General features: G+C 40.3%; 1 protein-coding gene across 2 annotated transcripts; it reads left to right on the top strand.

The window, feature by feature from the left end:
• The first annotated feature begins 452 nt into the window (after positions 1 to 452).
• Positions 453 to 18,226, top strand: zgc:158260 (uncharacterized protein LOC571389 homolog). Of its 2 annotated transcripts, none has more exons than XM_064962326.1 (8): positions 453 to 569; positions 14,146 to 14,521; positions 14,878 to 15,056; positions 15,170 to 15,332; positions 15,514 to 15,711; positions 15,870 to 16,013; positions 16,156 to 16,233; positions 17,792 to 18,226. In XM_064962326.1, exons 1-8 carry the CDS (start codon positions 565 to 567, stop codon positions 17,888 to 17,890), a joined length of 1,242 nt encoding a protein of 413 aa, XP_064818398.1. In that variant the 5' UTR covers positions 453 to 564; the 3' UTR covers positions 17,891 to 18,226. The 2 variants fall into 2 exon arrangements, with proteins under 2 accessions (XP_064818398.1, XP_064818347.1); XM_064962275.1 differs by lacking the exon at positions 453 to 569 and adding an exon at positions 8,702 to 9,189.
• The last annotated feature ends 1 nt before the right edge of the window (position 18,227 follows it).

Genomic DNA, 18,227 nt, shown 5'->3' with positions numbered 1-18,227 from the left:
AATATTCTTTCAAGAGATAGCAGTGTATTTATTTGTTTTTATTTATATATAGATCAACTATTTACATTGTTACATCACACAAAACAGAACGCATGTATTAACAGTAAAAAACTCAAGCATACTAAAAATATCAATGATATCATTTAAAAAACTAAAATTCTAGTGCAATTGTAATCACTCTGGAAAAAATCTTATTATAATGATTCAGGAAAATGTTATTCTTGTTGTTTGTTATTCACTAGGGTTAATGGTTTTAATAAGATAGTTCAATTCAATCAAAAATGTGTAATTTTGGTATAGAATTTTGGAGTTGTTGTTTGTGAAGAGATAGCAGTGTAGTAAAGTGAAGCTAACAACGTCTGACAAAGAGCTTGTGAATGAATTAGCAACGCGTGCTCGTTCACATGTGATGTCACACTAGGATTGCTACTAGTTTGTTAGTAACTTTCTAGACATAGAGTGGGGCGTGTAGCCTAGCCCTGCTAATACTACTGCCACTTATTCTTAGCAGGATGCCGTATACTATTGGATAACTATAAAACATTAAAAAGCACAGTGCATCTGATGTGGTGAGTTAACTAAATGAATGTACACATTATTCTGCCTTCATACATGTTTGGGAGTCATCGACCGTTACTTCTCAACATGAAATACCGCTATCTCGCCGCCTCATCATCATCATCATAATCACCTTCAGGTCTTCCTTAAATAACCTGCATGAACATGAATAATGTGTTATTCAGAGAACCAACGATAGTTGACGTGAAGCTTTTGTTCACTGAGCAGTAAACTTGATTGGCTAACAGCTTCCCGGACCACCATCCTAAGACCACCCCTGGTGGGTTATGATTGGACGGACGAGGTTGAGCGTGATGCAGAATTTGATCGACTGATTTTGGGGCGGGGCTCGTTTAAAGGGGGACTGTCAGGGTGATTCGCTTGCACTGCATCAGATGTACTCACAGAGCTAACTGGAAATCTCCCCTACCACCCAGTCCAGCCAAGGTCGAGAGAAATAGAGAAAATAACAAATAAGTACAGACATACTACTTGAAATAAATTATAATTTCAACAAATAGTTCTCTGTTTTTCCCTTCTTTTTAAATGGTGTTACATTTCCTCCATTTGCACAATAATAGGCTACTATTGCAATGCTGAGTAAAAACACCAATGACAAAATGACAAAACTTTATACATTTTTTATTTAACCTTTTATTTTATCATGGAGTCATACTGAGACCAAGGGTCTATTTTACAGATGAGCTCTGAATTACATAAATTACAGGAAATACACACATCAATATAAATGCAAAATGCAAGCAGAAAGAAAAACATGGTCCTAAAAAACAAACACATTCATCAGTAATAAGGTCCTCGTGCAGCTTTATGAATTGCCCAAGATACATATACAGTATGTCTATATTGTATAGTGTCTATTATTTAAATGAATGCAGTAAATTAAATAAGGCAAGTCAAAACATTTTTTTATAAGAACACAGATGATCTAAAACAGGGATGGGCAACTGGTGTCCCGTGCCCACAGGTCAATTTCCAAGGACAAAAAAATATATTTTTGGGGGGCTTAGAACCCCCCTCAAAGTTGCCCAACCCTGATGCTAAATATGTGTGGGTATATAAAGGGTGTGCAGCATTCTTATGGCACCAGGAATATACAGAGTTCCATCAATGTGCACACTGGACCGTTTCAGTATAGGCCATTCTAGACCAGAGGCTATTTACAGTAAGCTATAGAGTTCTGCACACAAAACAGAAGATGTTTGTTAGAATAGGAAAATTCATGAATAGATTTTATAGCCTAATTGTGATATCAGTGGCAGGTAAATATAGGATTAGACTACAGAAGCAATGCTTGCTGCATGGGGCCTTGACATAGCTGAGAACCAGTCTTTTGTAAACTGACAATTGCCAGGGGACAGTTATAACGTTTTTAGTTTAATTTGTTTCACAGTCACACAAGTTAACCTTCAGAGACAGATCACGCCATGTTTCAACTAGATGTCCGGATGAGACGTCTTCCTGTTTCATGCTCAAGCTCATTGCTACCATTAAGGGGGTTTCAGGACCTTTTCAGGACCTATTTTCAAAGGACATTTTTGCCTTTTGGATGCTGTGGCATTCACAACTTGAGATGAACAGTTGGGTGTAATGGGATACTTCAAAGCTGCATTTAGAGCAAATTGAGAGCAACCATCCTTATTTACAGACAACACCTTCTGCTTGACTCAAGGACATGTATTTACACATAACTTCTGTGGTGTGAATTAGTGGTCAGATAAAAGGCATAGGCAAATGTCTGTTGTGTTTTGACTTTGGAAATTAGGCAAATATTTATAAGGAACAGAAGACTGCCAATGCTGTGCATATCTGCTATAGATCTGCCCTGAAATCGCTTGTTTACAAAACAGTTAGCCTCTACTTTAACTTGAGGTTTAATCCAGCACCAAATGAATATACGTTTCACAAGTAGGCATAGGATCGTGACTGCTGAATCAAATCCAAGGGGATGCTTTACCGGCGTCTAAAATGTCATCTGTTTCCCACTGACTATCACCATCTCTTAATTGTAATTTAGTTGGCCAATGGATTCATTTTCTATTATTTCTGTATTTCTTTCTCTCTGCATTGTTGGGAAGGGCCTGTCAGTAAGCATTTCACTATTAGTCTACACCTGTTGTTTATGAAGCATCTGACAAATAACATTTGATTTAATATCCTGCAAAAAATGCTGTTTGGACAGTAATGGGGGCTACAGAGTGAGCTGTTGAGTGCGTTCATGCAACAACACGTTTACCTCAGACAACCTTTTGCATGCCATTCACTGGAATCAAACAATAGAGGCCCATGGTTTATAAACCATAGGAAATGTTATACATCAAATCGTTTGATGTCTCTATCTGGAAAGGGAAATTACTTGGGTGTGCTCTAACATTAATATAATTGCGCGTTACTTCATTGTACTAAGTACTATAACAATCCCAGGGGGGGCGGTTCGTGCTGGAGGGGGGCGGCATCTGTTCAAACAAGAGAAGTGAAAAATGCTGAAGCAAATCATCAGGGGGGAAGGTTAACAGTCAAGTAATGCAGCAACATTGTTTCTGGCCAAAAAGAAAAAGACAAAAAGAGAGAAACAAAACAGGTCAACCTTTGTAATACTCTTTTTTATTTTGGTCAGTGAAGTGAAGTGAAGACTGGTTTGTTTGGTAGTTGCACCTAAGATGGTTTACTTTGAAGACCTACACATTGATATTTACCGGCGTCTACCGGGGCAGCAGGGTAGCCTAGTGGTTAGAGCGTTGGACTAGTAAGCAGAAGGTTGTGAGTTCAAACCCCTGAGCTGACAAGGTACAAATCTGTCGTTCTGCCCTTGAACAGGCAGTTAACCCACTGTTCCCAGGCCATCATTGAAAATAAGAATTTGTTCTTAACTGACTTGCCTGGTTAAATAAAGGTAAAATATTTGATCATATTGTGAACAAAAACTTTTGGGTGCAAGGGACATATCCTTGGTGCACTCTAAAAGGGTCCAGTGTGCGAATAAGGCAACCATTCATGCATCCCAGAACAGGGAGACTTTTATTTAGAGGGTAAATACTTTTTCTTCTAACCCATCTGAGTATCTGATGTCCCAACAGATCATTCATTGTTTTCTCACACGTTCCTGTCCTATAAGCAAGAAACTGTAACCATAGCGCTTGGTTTGCACTTTGTAGGCAGGACCTGTAGCACAACAGTGAGGCATTTGTCGGACAAAACATGAATTGTCAAATGCAATTAAATGACAATGTCCCATAATTTCTGTAAATGCAGCCGTTTTGCATTCCCTGAAATAGTGCTAAATGGATTCAGTCAAAGAGCCAATGTGTATTTGCCTTTCACATGTAAGCACACTTAAAGGACAAGCAGATCTGTGTATTGTTCAGTCAACAAGCACTCTGAATTCAATGCTTGGCTGCCCATTCCCTCACAGTGGTGAGTGGTGGACATGTAAGTCTATTTGCTGCTTGTCTGACCTAAGACAGTAGAACTTTCATTTTAAGTGAGTTTACAGAGAGGATTCAACCCATCTCTAAATAACTTCCTAGATTATGTTCCTAGAATCGCTCATCTATTACAGTTCTTTACAGTAGATGTAAACTGATCCAATAGGTCGGCGATAACATCCTTTACTAGATTCACTGACCTAAAGCCTTTAAAGAGCAACTACTTAATAAAACCCCATGTATTTGAATAGTAAATGAACTGTCAATGTAAAGCAGAAGAAAACAACAACATTAACATTACTATGGTCACTTTGCATCACTCCCTGGCTTGCAGCACATTCTGAATCATGCAAAAATCTGTGTGCACTTCAGGCCCAGTCAAGCCCAACTTACAAAACATTTAACATGTCTCGTCATCTAACTCTTAGATATTTCTCATCATCTAACTCTTAGACAAGAGGAGAGAATTCCTTGTTGGACATCCAATTCACCAAACACATTATGAATGCCCTCCAAAATGCCCCCTTAAATCAACACAATTGGAATAATATTAATACTTTCAGCAAACAGAGCTTAACATAAGGGAAAAGTTCATGGAGGCTAATCGCAGTGCACCCTGGTACTGCCTGTTTGTCACGCCACTTTCAGGCACCAGACAGTCTTTGTAGACCAGAGACTGATATACAGGCATGGCTGTGGGAGTGGAGACTTGTGAGGAGTGCTAGACCTTTTCAGGAGACGTGATTGATGCAGCCAGAGCCATTAAGTACCATGGGAGGGTACACTATAATGAATTTATATTTGTGTTATTCCATTCCAAGCTCTCCTTGGAGATATCGTGGTGTTAAGAGAGAACGTGAGGTGCCAGGGTGAAAAGAAAGGACAATAAGTGTTAAGTAGTAGAAATGGTTGAGTGCCATAAGTAGAAATCTATTGCAAAAAAGTTGTAACTAAATCTATTATGTTAAAACAATTAAACACAATGTCTTTGATGCATTGTTTAATTCATTTATTGGTTAAGGTAAAAGAGCCTATCAAACATTTTTCATGGTATTGAAGTTATATACTTAACTATAAAGCTTTGCACTGGCCATTCAAACGTCTATGGCCACCTGGGTGTGGTCCAGTTCCCACCATTGAGTGGGAAGTTTTGTACCTAGTTGTTTCAGGGTGGAGCAGTGATTCATGTAAGGAAGAAGGGCAAAGCCATCTCATGACAGAAAACAGAGAAATGTCTCTGTTATAGCAGATCCTAAAATATTTCTTATAATGCAAACATTATAAGCTTAGTTTTGCACTGGTCATTCAAATTCCAGTGGTAACCTAGATGTGGTCCTCCTGTTCTCAATATTGAGAGGAAAACTTTGCTACAAGACTAAGAGGATGCAATGCTAATTTTTGAAGTGGAAGCAGAAGTGGAAATCCAATAATTGCAGATGATTTCAATTTAAACAAGACATACATTACCAGTCAAAAGTTTGGACACACCTACTCATTCAAGGGTTTTTCTTTATTTTTACTATTTTCTACATTGTAGAATAATAGTGAAGACATCAAAACTATAAAACAACACATATGGAATTATGTAGTAACCAAAACAAGTGTTAAACAAAGTAGCCACCCTTTGCCTTGATGACAGCTTTGCACACTCTTGGCATTCTCTCAACCAGCTTCATGAGGTAGTCACCTCAATGTAGAAAACAGTAAAATAAAGAAAAACCATGGAATGAGTAGGTGTGTCCAAACATTTGACTGGTACTGTCAACGTTTTACACATTTATCTTATGGCACACAATTTTAGGAAAAGCTTGACAGTTTCCCACCTTTTTTTAAAACTTCTATGCATAATTCTAAAAGTGAACAGAAACAGAAATTCACAAATGCAGAGGTTTGAAAAACAATACATGAAAGATATCATATTTCACACCTTTACCCATTTATTTTATGGAACACAATGAGGAAAAGCTTGATAGTTCCCCACCATTTTCACTTTCTATGCAGATTCCTCACCCCGTGAGAACATCATCTATGGTTGATTGTTGTCTACAGATAATACCTCAACATATGTTTGGCTGTAAAAGTTGCTAAAACTGGGCAGAAACACCCTGGCTACTGAAAACTACAGTGCAGCAAAACCAGCCTCTGATTATTGTAAACAAAAACATTTCCTGTATATTAAGCTGGTTTCCCCCAATTGTATGTGTGCTGTCAATGACAGGTAAACACCCCCCTGAGAAAAATGTCCTGTTGCTTTGGTTCTATAGCTGTTTGTACATTTTTGGAAATGTGCACATTATTGTCAACACAACATCATGTGGAACAAAATATACAATGGAATATATTTATGATTACAAAATATGATTAGCAATAGAATAATAATAGTTCCACACACATCCACCTAAATTAGTTAGAAAGTTTCCATCACGCAAGGAATACTAATGGTAAATTACACTGACAACATCCGCCTTGACAATCAGAATTTGAAATCCAAGTATGTGATGCGTCACAATGTCTTAAAGTTTGTACATATCAATAGTGTTTGTGTTCTGGGAGTATGCCGGACAAATAATCCTGAGATCCTTTTCGAATCCTAATATTTACTCCCCTATGAATATGCCAAAGGGTACGGCTCCAGGGAGAGTTGGACCAGGGCCAACACAACCATTTGAGAGCATTGGCCAAGTGATCACAACTGTCAAGGGTGTCATATTTCAGTCAATTAAAATCCATGGCAACAAGTTTGATGGAAAATGGTACAGTAACCTAAACATGTCAAAACTAGACAAGGAAAGTAGGCTTAACCTGTCAAAGGGACAACAATTCCCTGTGAGATGGTCCTGGAGCCAATAGGATACATTTGCCAAAGAAGTTCCAATATGTTCTGGTGGTCTGGCTAAAACAATGTAATGTCTAGGGTTGCAAAGGGAGGGTATGTTACTCAAAACTTTCTAAATTTACCAGTAAACTACCAGAATGTTGGTATCTTTCAAGAATTGTATGTAATCTATCACAAGATATCTAGTGGCCATTTTGGGTAGTTCAGATTATCATAGGTGTCTCTGGCCTTATCATGTAAAATATACACCGAGTGTACAAAACATTAAAAATACCTTCCTAATATTGAGGTGCATCCCCCTCAATGTAATTCAAAAAAATAATTTAAAAAATGTAAATAAATATGACTGTTGTAAAACATTATTCTAAACATAAACCATCAACTTAGTGAATACCATTGGTGTTTAATATGAGGGGTTTAATCATGAATTATTCTTTATATTCTTTACATATTGATTTTACTATACCAGTATGTATTTGTCAATGTTTTGGCATCAAACTAGTGGCAGTTGTGAAAAACTTCAATAGTTGGAGTTGCAGAGATAATTAATAAATAATAACATTGTTGATTAGATGCTTTTGTCATTAATTAGGATATTCTCTGTTGAACCATATGGTCAATCTACTAGAAACTCAGACAATATGGATACTGATATAAAAAAATATATAAATTACCAAACTTACGATAGTTTGCCATAGATATTCTGTTAATTACCAAATTTACTGAAGATTCCGGTAAATTTGGTATATTATCGGTACCTTTTCAACCCTAGTCATGGCCTTTCTGTGTCCAACTCCAAAAGGCCCAGGCTGTTTCACAGTGTGCCGAAGAGGTCAAAGCAGCAGTCAGCTGGTTACCCAGCCAAGCAGGTCACAATATGGGGCCTAGTCAAGCTGAGGCATGTGGGTGAAAGCTGTCAGAGGCACTAGCTAAAAGCTGTGACTTCTACAGTCCACAAATCCGTGAAGTGGAATTTCCCTGGCCTAACAAATGGTGCAATGTAGATGGAATTGGATGATGATGATGACGAGGATAATGATTAGTCATTTAAGAGGCTGTGCTGTTGTTCAACAGCGTTGACTGACCTCAGTCCTGTGACAGCACAAGTAATACATAGGGCAAGAAGGAATGCAAGCTCTGAATCAAATCAAATCAAATGTATTTATATAGCCCTTCGTACATTAGCTGATATCTCAAAGTGCTGTACAGACCTGAAGACCTCAAAGGAGCCGTACATTACAATTATTTCTGTTAGCACTCTTTTCTCTGTCTACACAACCACAGGCTGGAAATCAGTTTTACTTAACTTACTGTGGGATAATGTATGACTATGACGTGATCATCTGTTGTCATAATAACCACTTCTACAACTTGAAGAGGTATTTATTTCTGATTTATCCTTATTAGTAGTGGTAGTAATAAAAAGTAGCAGGTTTTAATTAATTTGTTGCTATAAATTGAGTTTGACAATGCATAAACAGGGGAATACTAGCAACTCTCTCATTTTCACTCTGTTTTTCCACTGGTTTGTTTAAACAAGACATGAGGGCCTATGGCCTATGGACATATTATCTAATTAATGAGCCCTGACCAGAACCGCATGTAGGAGGGGCACATGGTCAACATAGACATGCATTCTACATTCAAATGATATAAACAGCATCATACAATAATCCCAATACATGTTGAATTAGAGAAATATTGATTTAAATTACACAATAACTAGTTTACTAATGCATGACGGCCAGAAAAACAAGAGCAACCAACCCGACACCAAAAGGGCTCTGCTCTGTACTTTCAGCTATTGTTTTCAGATTTGTCAAAGTATTTCTTTTTTTAAATCTAGCAGTAACGTTAACAATTTTCAGGATTACCCAAAAGAAGAGGAACTCATCAGTTCCCTCTGATCACATACCAGCATCTAGTGGTCAAAATCATAGCAAGGCTATATTGTCTTCAGTGAAAACTGCATTAAGATGATTCTGCTCTTATTATTTTTTTTACGTGTTGATTTGTGACTGTCAAGTAAGTTCATAATCGTACAGCAAAGGCCATCTGGAACGCAAACTACATTTATATTTTGTGACATCCCATAAGAACTACAATTTATCGCGAAACACTGTTACCATAGTAACCATCTAACAAACTTTGTATTAGGAGCAGGGAGCTAGCCAGATCGCTTTAAGTAATACCGGAATTACGAAAGGGTCGATAGCTTTTTGACGTGCCCCAGGGGCAACACTCGTTTGCCTTTTATTACGTGGAAATTGATGAGAAAGGACACATAATGACTGATAAAATGTTTCAAATTGGACCACCGGAGACGAGAACGACGCTTCCTGCCCACCATTGGTAATGTGGATGTCACATCACACTAAAGACAACATTGGGTAGCCTCTTTTGTAACAATATAGTCATAAATGTATGTTGTTGACAACATAATTATATGTACACTGAACAAAAATATAAAACGCAACATGCAACAATTTCATGATTGTACTGAGTTGCAGTTCATATAAGGAAATCAATCGATTGAAATAAATTCATTAGGCTCTAATCTATGGATTTCACATGAATGGGAATACAGATATGCATCTGTTGGTCACATATATATTATATACAGTGCCTTCGAAAAGTATTCAGACCCATTGACCTTTTCCACATGTTGGTACATTAATGCCTTATTCTAAAATGGATTACATCTACACATAATACCCCATAGTGACAAAGCAAAAAACAGAAATACCTTATTTGCATAACTATTCAGACCCTATGATATGAGCCTCGAAATTGAGCTCAGGTGCATCCTGTTTCCATTGATCATCCTTGAGATGTTTCTACAACTTGATTGGAGTCCACCTGTGGTAAAATCAATTGATTGGACATGATTTGGAAAGGCACACACCTGTCTTTTTAAGGTCCCACAGTTGACAGTGCATGTCAGCAAAAACCTAGCCGTGAGGTAAAAGGAATTGTCCGTAGAGTTTCCCAAGATAGGATTGTGTCGAGGTCAGTGGTGGAAAAAGTACCCATTTGTCATACTTGAGTAAAAGTAAAGATACTTGAGTTGTTTTCTATTAAGGTAAAAGTGAAAGTCATCCAGTAAAATACTACTTGAGTAAAAATGTAAAAGTATTTGGTTTTAAATATAATTAAGAATCAAAAGTGCATTAATAGTTTCCAATTCCTTACATTATGCAAACCAGATGGCACAATTATTTTTAAAAATGTATTTACAGATAGCCAAGGGAACACTACAACACCCAGGCATTAATTTACAAACAAAGCATTTGTGTTTAGTGAGTCCGCCAGATCAGAGGCAGTAGGGATGACCAGGGATGTTCCCTTGATAAGTGTGTGAATTGGATAATTTTCTTGTCAAAATGTAACGAGAACTTTTGGGTGTCAGGGAAAATGTATAGAGTAAAAAGTACATTACTTTCTTTAGGAATGTTATTAAGTAAAAGTTGGCAAAAATATAAATAGTAAAGTAACGTAAAGATACAGTACCCCCAAATAACACTTAAGTAGTATTTTAAAGTATTTTTACTTAAGTACTTTACACAACTTGTCGAGGCACAGATCTGGGGAAGGGTACCAAAACATTTCTGCAGCATTGAAGGTCCCCAAGAACACAGTGTCCTCCATCATTCTTAAACGGAAGAAGTTTGGAACCACCAAGACTTCCAACAGCTGGCTGCCCGGCCAAACTAAGCAATTGGGGGAGAAGGGCCCTGACCAAGAATCTGATGGTCACTCTGACAGAGCTCCAGAGCTCCTCTGTGGAGATGGGAGAACCTTCCAGAATGACAACCATCTCTGCAGCACTCAACCAATCAGGCCTTTATGGTAGAGTGGCCAGACGGAAGCCACTTCCTCAGTAAAAGGCACATGACAGCCCGCTTGGAGTTTTCCAAAAGGCACCTAAAGACTCTCAGACCATGAGAAACAAGATTCTCTGGTCTGATGAAACCAACATTGAACTCTTTAGCCTGAATGCCAAGTGTCACGTCTGGAGGAAACCTGGCACCATCCCTACGGTGAAGCATGGTGGTGGAAGCATCATGCTGTGGGGATGTTATTCGGGGGGCAGGGACTGGGAAACTAGTCAGGATTGAGGCAAAGATGAACTGAGCAAAGTACAGAAAGATCTTTGATGAAAACCTGCTCCAGAGCGTTCACTTTCCAACAGGACAATGACCCCAAGCACACAATGCAGGAGTGGCTTCGGGACAAGTCTCTGAATGTCCTTGAGAGGCCGGACTTGAACTTGATCGAACATCTCTGGATAGACCTAAAAATTACTGTGCGACGACACTCTCCATCCAACCTGACAGAACTTGCGAGGATCTGCAGAGAAGCATGGGAGAAACTCCCCAAATACAGGTGTGCCAAGCTTGTAGCGTCATATGTAACAGTATAATTTTAAACCGTCCCCTCGCCTATACCCGGGCGCGAACCAGGGACCTTCTGCACACATCAACAACAGTCACCCTCGAAGCATCGTTACCCATCGCTCCACAAAAGCCGCGGCCCTTGCAGAGCAAGGGGAACCACTACTTCAAGGTCTCAGAGCAAGTGACGTCACCAATTGAAACGCTATTTAGCGCACACCGCTAACTAAGCAAGCCGTTTCACATCCGTTACACTCACCTCCCTTTTGACCTTCCTCCTTTTCCGCAGCAACCAGTGATCCGGGTCAACAGCATCAATGTAACAGTATAATTTTAAACCGTCCCCTCGCCCATACCCGGGTGCGAACCAGGAACCTTCTGCACACATCAACAACAGCAAGTGACGTCACCGATTGAAACGCTATTTAGAGCACACCGCTAACTAAGCTAGCCGTTTCACATCCGTTACACATATCCAAGTAGACTCGAGGCTGTAATCGCTGCCAAAGGTACTTCAACAAAGTACTGAGTAAAGGGTCTGAATACTTATGTAAATGTGATATTTCAGTTTAATTTTTTTAAATAAAGTAGCAAAAATGTCTAAAAACCTGTTTTTGCTTTGTCATTATGGGGTATTGTGTGTAGATTGATGAGGAAAATAAACAATTTAATACATTTTAAAATAAGGCTCTAAACTAACAAAATGTTGAAAAAGTCAAGGGTTCTGAATACTTTCCGAAGGCACTATATACGATACCCCTTCAAATTTGTGGATTTGACTATTTCAGCCACACTCGTTGCTGACAGGTGTATAAAAATCAAGCACACAGCCATGCAATCTCCATAGACAAACATAGGCAGTAGAAAGGTCTTACTGAAGAGCTCAGTGACTTTCAATAAGGCATTGTCAAAGGATGCCACCTTTCAAACAAATCAGTTGGTCAAATTTCTGCCCTGCTATAGCAGCCCCGGTCAACTGTAAGTGCTGTTATTGTGAAGTAGAAATGTCTCAGAGCAATAATGGCTCAGCTGCGAAGTGGTAGGCCACACAAGCTCACAGAATGAGACTGCCGAGTGCTGAAGTGCATAGTGGGTAAAAATCGTCTGTCCTTGGTGCAACACTCAGTAGAGTTCCAAACTACCTCTGGAGGCAACGTCAGCACAATAATTGTTTATCTGGAGCTTCATGAAATGGGTTTCCATGGCAGAGCAGCCCCACACAAGCCTAAGATCATGCGCAATGCTAAGGGTTGGCTGGAGTGGTGGAATGCTTGCCATCATTGGAATCACGTTCTGTGGAGTGATGAATCACGCTTCATCTGGCAGTCCGATGGATGAATCTGGGTTTGGCGGATGCCAGGAGAACGCTACCTGCCCCAATGCATAGCATAGTAAAGTTTGGTGGAGTTAAGCTTAACACTACAGCATAGAATGACATTCTAGACGATTCTGTGCTTCCAACTTTGCGGCAACAGTTTGGGGAAGGCCCTTTCCTGTTTTAGCATGACAATGCCCCCATGCACAAATGAGGTCCATACAGAAATGGAATTAATTGTAATGCAGACTGCAAGCCAGGCCTAATCCCACAACATCAGTGCCCAACCTCACTAATGCTCTGGTGGTTGAATGGAAGCAAGTCCCTGCAACAATGTTCCAACATCTAGTGAAAAGCCTTCCCAAAACAGTGGAGGGTGTTATAGCAGCACCGAGGGGACCAACTCCATATTAATGCCCATTATTTTGGAATGAGATGTTTGACGAGCAGGTGTCCATATACTTTTGGTCATGTAGTGTACCTTCAAGGTAGGGGCATGGATCAGAAAATCAGTCAGTATCTGGTGTGACCACCATTTGCCTCATGCAGCTCGACACATCTCCTTTGCATAGAGTTGATTGTAGCCTGTGGAATGTTGTCATTCCTCTTCCATGGCTGTGTGAAGTTGCTGGATATTGGTGGAAACTGCGAGCCAGAGCATCCCAAACATGCTCAATGGGTGACATGTCTAGTGAGTATGCAGGCCTCAGGATCTCGTCACGGTATCTCTGTGCATTCAAATTGCCATTGACAAAATGCAATTGTGTTCGTTGTCCTTAGCTTATGCCTGCCCATACCATAACTCCACCGACACCATGGGGCACTCCGTACACAACGTTGACATCAGAAAACCGCTCACCCACACGACGCCATCTGCCCGGTACAGTTGAAACCGGGATTCAACCGTGAATAGCACACTTCTCCAGAGTGCGAGTGGCCATCGAAGGTGAGCATTTGCCCATTGAAGTTGGTTACGACACCAAATTGCAGTCAGGTCAAGACCCTGGTGAGGACTATGAGCATGCAGATGAGCTTCCCTGAGACCGTTTCTGATAATTTGGGCTGATATTATTCAGTTGTGCAAACCCACAGTTTCATCAGCTGTCCGGGTGGCTGGTGTCAGACGCTCCCGCAGGTGACGAAGCCGGATGTGGAAGTACTGGGCTGGCGTGGTTACACGTGGCCTGCGGTGGTGAGGCCGGTAGGACGTACTGCATATTTTAGAGTGACCTTTGTTGTTCCCAGCACAAGGTGCACCTGTGTAATGATCATACTGTTTAAATCAGCTTCTATATATGCCACACTTGTCAGGTGGATGGATTCTTTTGACAAAGGAGAAATGCTCATTAACAGGGATGTAAACAAATATGTGCACAAAACCTGGGAGAAATAAGTTTTTTGTGCATATGGAACATTTCTGGGATCCTTTATTTCAGCTCAAGAAACCTGGGATGAACACTTTACATGTTGCGTTTATTTTTGTTCAGTATACATAACATTGACACATAACCTTCCATCCAGTCTCTCTGGACTGGAGCTTCCAAATGTTAATGAGGGCAATATGAAAGTAGAGGGATTTAATTTAGCTTTGACCCACAGGTACAAGGAAAAGTTGATGACCAAATGCCTGAAAGATGCAAAGAACAAACATCATCTTTCAGGTGCTTTGGATGGCCGTCGTTGGCGTTTTCTAAATGTGGGACTTGATGACTTCAGAGATGGGTATCCTAGCGCTGGGACAGCGGTTCTCTCTCAGGCCCAGAGGGGCATGTCCCCTTCCATTTTTGGGATGCCAAGTCCTACATCTCTCTCTGATAAAACACAATGGAAGCGCTTCTCGAAAGAGCAGGCTTGCTTCTCTAAGAAGAACCCTCAGCAGCAGGTACACCGGGAGCATGTGGCTACAGTGGAGCACAAACTCAAACAGCATCCTCTGGCTCTGTACCCACATTTAGAGCATGGCATGCCCCCAGAGGTGAGTGGCAGGTAGATAATACTAATCAGTGATGTAATCACATTGCAGATAAAAGTTACCTCTCAATCCTTTTTGCAAGAAGGCATAAAGGGCTGGTTTCCCAGACACCGAATAAGCTTAGTCCTGGACTAAAATTCGATAAGGATGTTGAATGGAGATCCTCCATTGTAAAGGCTTCAGTCCAGGGTAAGGTTTAGTCTGTGTGTGGTAAACCAGTCCCTAAAGTATACATCAGATGGCCCATGCACATACAATTCTGAATTACAGTAATCAACTCTTACGCTGTTCTTACAGTAGGACTTTGTTTTGCTTACTTGTAACACAATATGTCCTACTGATTGTCTTTCATCCCGTAGTTGTTTGATGAGGTGATATGTGTCCTGGACCCAGATATGTGTGTGAACAGAGCTTCTGCAGTGACTTCACCAGAAAAAGAAGAGCAGGCAGACAACTGCACTGAGCCGTGGGAAACGATCATGCGGGAATCGGAGTCAGAGGAGGAAGTGAGAGAGGGACCACCTGTCAGTGCAATAATGTAAGTAGATTTCTGGAGAAGTCTGTTTTGGGGCAAACTCTTCATTACTAGGGTATAAACTGTTCATCTAGTGGTATAACTACTGTTGTTAACCCTTTATTATTTGGCTGAAGGGCGGACGATTTATGTGCAAAGAACCCTTACAAAGGGCTGCAAAGAAAGCAGAGCACTGCCAAGGAAGACCAGATAGTAAACGTCAAACGACTGCGCTCCCCATCTCAAGACGAGGACATCAAGAAAGTCACTAAGCTTTTCTGTGACTGGGTCGCCTCATTGGTAAGCACAGCTAACAGAAACCTGCCACGGTGAGGAATACACACCCCAATTAAAGGTCAAGTAAAGATCAGAATGATGAATCATCATCATATTTTAAATGACCTTGTAGAAGCAGGAACATATCATTTAGAATTATCTTAACATTTAACCTCCCTGGTAAATGAATGGTTGACTCTCGCAGGGAGGAGAGAAGAACAACCTGACTGAATCCACCCTACTGGGCCTGTTTGTCAGTGGGTATGAGAAGAAGCCATCCCTGACCTTCCCTATCCAGGTGGTTGAGCCTAAGAACGTGCCAGAGGACCTACGTAACTCTGTGGAGGATCTGCGCAGAGCCCACACCTGTGAAGACCCCTTAAAGGACTCAGAACCATACAAGGTATTGAGTGTCTCAGCTTGAGGCCCACAGACCTCACGACACAGATGGATGAAAATATATCAATTGCTTGTACAGTTCTTCACTTTCTAAACAGCATTACCGACAACTATGTCCACATCCTGCCTATGGAAAAAATATAAAATGCACATGTTCAACAGAGCAAACCAGGAACTAAAAGGCCCAAATATGGAGCATGGTACCTGGATACTAAAACATGGAAGAAAAGAGATGCTGATGAACCATTAAGAGACCCCAATGTCATCCCTGAGGACTTTGAGTTTCCTGCACAATCAAGTGAAATGGTGGGTCTTTGGTATAACTATTACGCTTGTCCTTGTTCTTTGTGGGTAAAAACGAGATAACTGTCTTTGACTATTAATCAGAATATCAATCCCCATTGACGGTTCAGGTAAAATTGTCTGATATAATTTGTCTTCTCAATAGGATGATGAACTGAAACAGATGCATGGGACTCAAGCGTTCAAGCAGTTCATCATCAGCAAAGGGCTGAGGGTGCCTAGGGTAAGACAACAATGCTTCACATTTTTACACAGGTCATGCTTCACAGCACAGGTGTTTCAATGTCAGTTAATATATACAGTACCAGTCAAAGGTTTGGACACCTATTCATTGCAGGGTTTTTCTTTATTTTTATTATTGTCTACATTGTAGAATAATAGTGAAGACATCAACATTTGAGATTCTTCAAAAGTAGCCACCCTTTGCCTTGATGACAGCTTTACACTCTTGGAATTCTCTCAACCAGCTTCATGAGGTAGTCGCCTGGAATGCATTCAATTAACAGGTGTTCATTGTTAAAAAGTTAATTTGTGGAATTTATTTCCTTAATGCATTTGAGCCAATCAGTGTTGTGACAAGGTAGGGGTGGTATACAGAAGATACTCCTATTTGGTAAAAGACCCAAGTCCATATTATGGCAAGAACAGCTCAAATAAGCAAAGAGAAATTACAGTCCATCATTACTTTAAGACATGAAGGTCATTCAATCCGGAACATTTCAAGAACTTTGATAGTTTCAGTCGTAAATACATTAAAGCACTATGCTGAAACTGGCTCTCATGAGGACCGCCACAGGAAAGGAAGACCCAGAGTTACCTCTCCTGGAGAGGATAAGTTCATTAGAGTTAACTGCATTTTAGATTGCAGCTCAAATAAATGCTTCAGAGTTCAAGTAACATACACAGCTCAACATCAACTGTTCAGAAGAGACTGCGTGAATCAGGCCTTCATGGTTGAATTGCTGCAAAGAAACCACTACTAAAAGGGCACCAATAAGAAGAGACTTGCTTGGGCCAAGAAACACGAGCAATGGACATTAGACCTGTGGAAATCTGTCCTTTGGTCTGAGTCCAAATTTGAGATTTTTGGTACCAACTACAGTAGGTGAACGTATTGCCTGCATGTGTGGTTCCCATCGTGAAGCATGGAGAAGGTGTGATGGTGCTTTGCTGGTGACACTGATTTAGAATTCAAGGCACACTTAACCAGCATGGCTACCACAGCATTCTGCGGCGATACGCCATCCCATCTGGTTTGCGCTTAGTGGGACTATCATTTGTTTTTCAACAGGACAATGACCCAACAACTCCAGGCTGTGTAAGGGCTATTTGACCAAGGAGGAGAGTGATGGAGTGCTGCAACAGATGACCCGGCCTTCACAATCACCCGACTTGAGATGGTTTGGGATGAGTTGGACCGCCGAGTGAAGGAAAAGCAGCCAACAAGTGCTCAGCATATGTGGGAACTCCTTCAAGACGGTTGGAAAAGCATTACAGGTGTAGCTGGTTGAGAGAATGCCAAGTGTGCAAAGCTGTCATCAAGCCAAAGGGTGGCTACTTTGAAGAATCTAAAATATATTTTGATTTGTTCAACAGTTTTTTGGTTACTACAGGATTCCATGTGTTATTTCATAGTTTTGATGTCTTCACAATGACTTTTCAATGTAGAAAATAGTAAAACATAAAGAACAACTAGTAGGTGTAGGTGTCCAAACTTTTGACTGGTACTGTAAATATTTTATCTGAAATTGGTTTGCTTTTAAACTTGGGTTTCTTTTCAGTTTCTGAGTACTCTCTTTGAAGAAGAGGAGGGGGACAACCGATCAAAGCCAGATGGAGCAGGCTCTGCTTCAACACGGAAGGGGACAGTGGTACTTTAGGCAGGTTTCAATAGGCAATATGTTGGGCAGTTACACAGTAGTATACTCAATTTGTCAAAACAAACTGATATAAAACATTTGACGCTCCGCTGCTACAAAGGTTCTCCTAATTTTTCATGAGTTTCCAAATCACTGACTGGCTGCATGTACATCAAAGATCATCCTCAGTTACCTTGACTAATGACATCTTTCATGAATAACAAGAATATCCTGCTAGCCTGTTGTTTATCCTCCTGTCATCATATTTGGTGCCAATCCTCTATATTTGGTGTCATCTTTGCCATGTTGATAGTAACATGCCATGGACAAATTTTATTCACAATAAAAGACAATTCAC

This window comes from Oncorhynchus masou, chromosome 1 (genome assembly GCF_036934945.1).
Source record: "Oncorhynchus masou masou isolate Uvic2021 chromosome 1, UVic_Omas_1.1, whole genome shotgun sequence".
Lineage (NCBI taxonomy): Eukaryota > Metazoa > Chordata > Actinopteri > Salmoniformes > Salmonidae > Oncorhynchus > Oncorhynchus masou.
This window is presented reverse-complemented; position numbering and strand designations above follow the sequence as displayed.

What these genes read in the sequence shown, in the direction of transcription:
- zgc:158260 (XM_064962275.1), top strand. Translation starts at nt 9,125, where the DNA reads ATGACTGATAAAATGTTTCAAATTGGACCACCGGAGACGAGAACGACG. An exon ending in AGGACTCAGAACCATACAAG is followed by an intron (nt 15,712 to 15,869) that starts GTATTGAGTGTC and finishes CATGTTCAACAG; the next exon opens with AGCAAACCAGGAACTAAAAG. An exon ending in CTGCACAATCAAGTGAAATG is followed by an intron (nt 16,014 to 16,155) that starts GTGGGTCTTTGG and finishes TCTTCTCAATAG; the next exon opens with GATGATGAACTGAAACAGAT.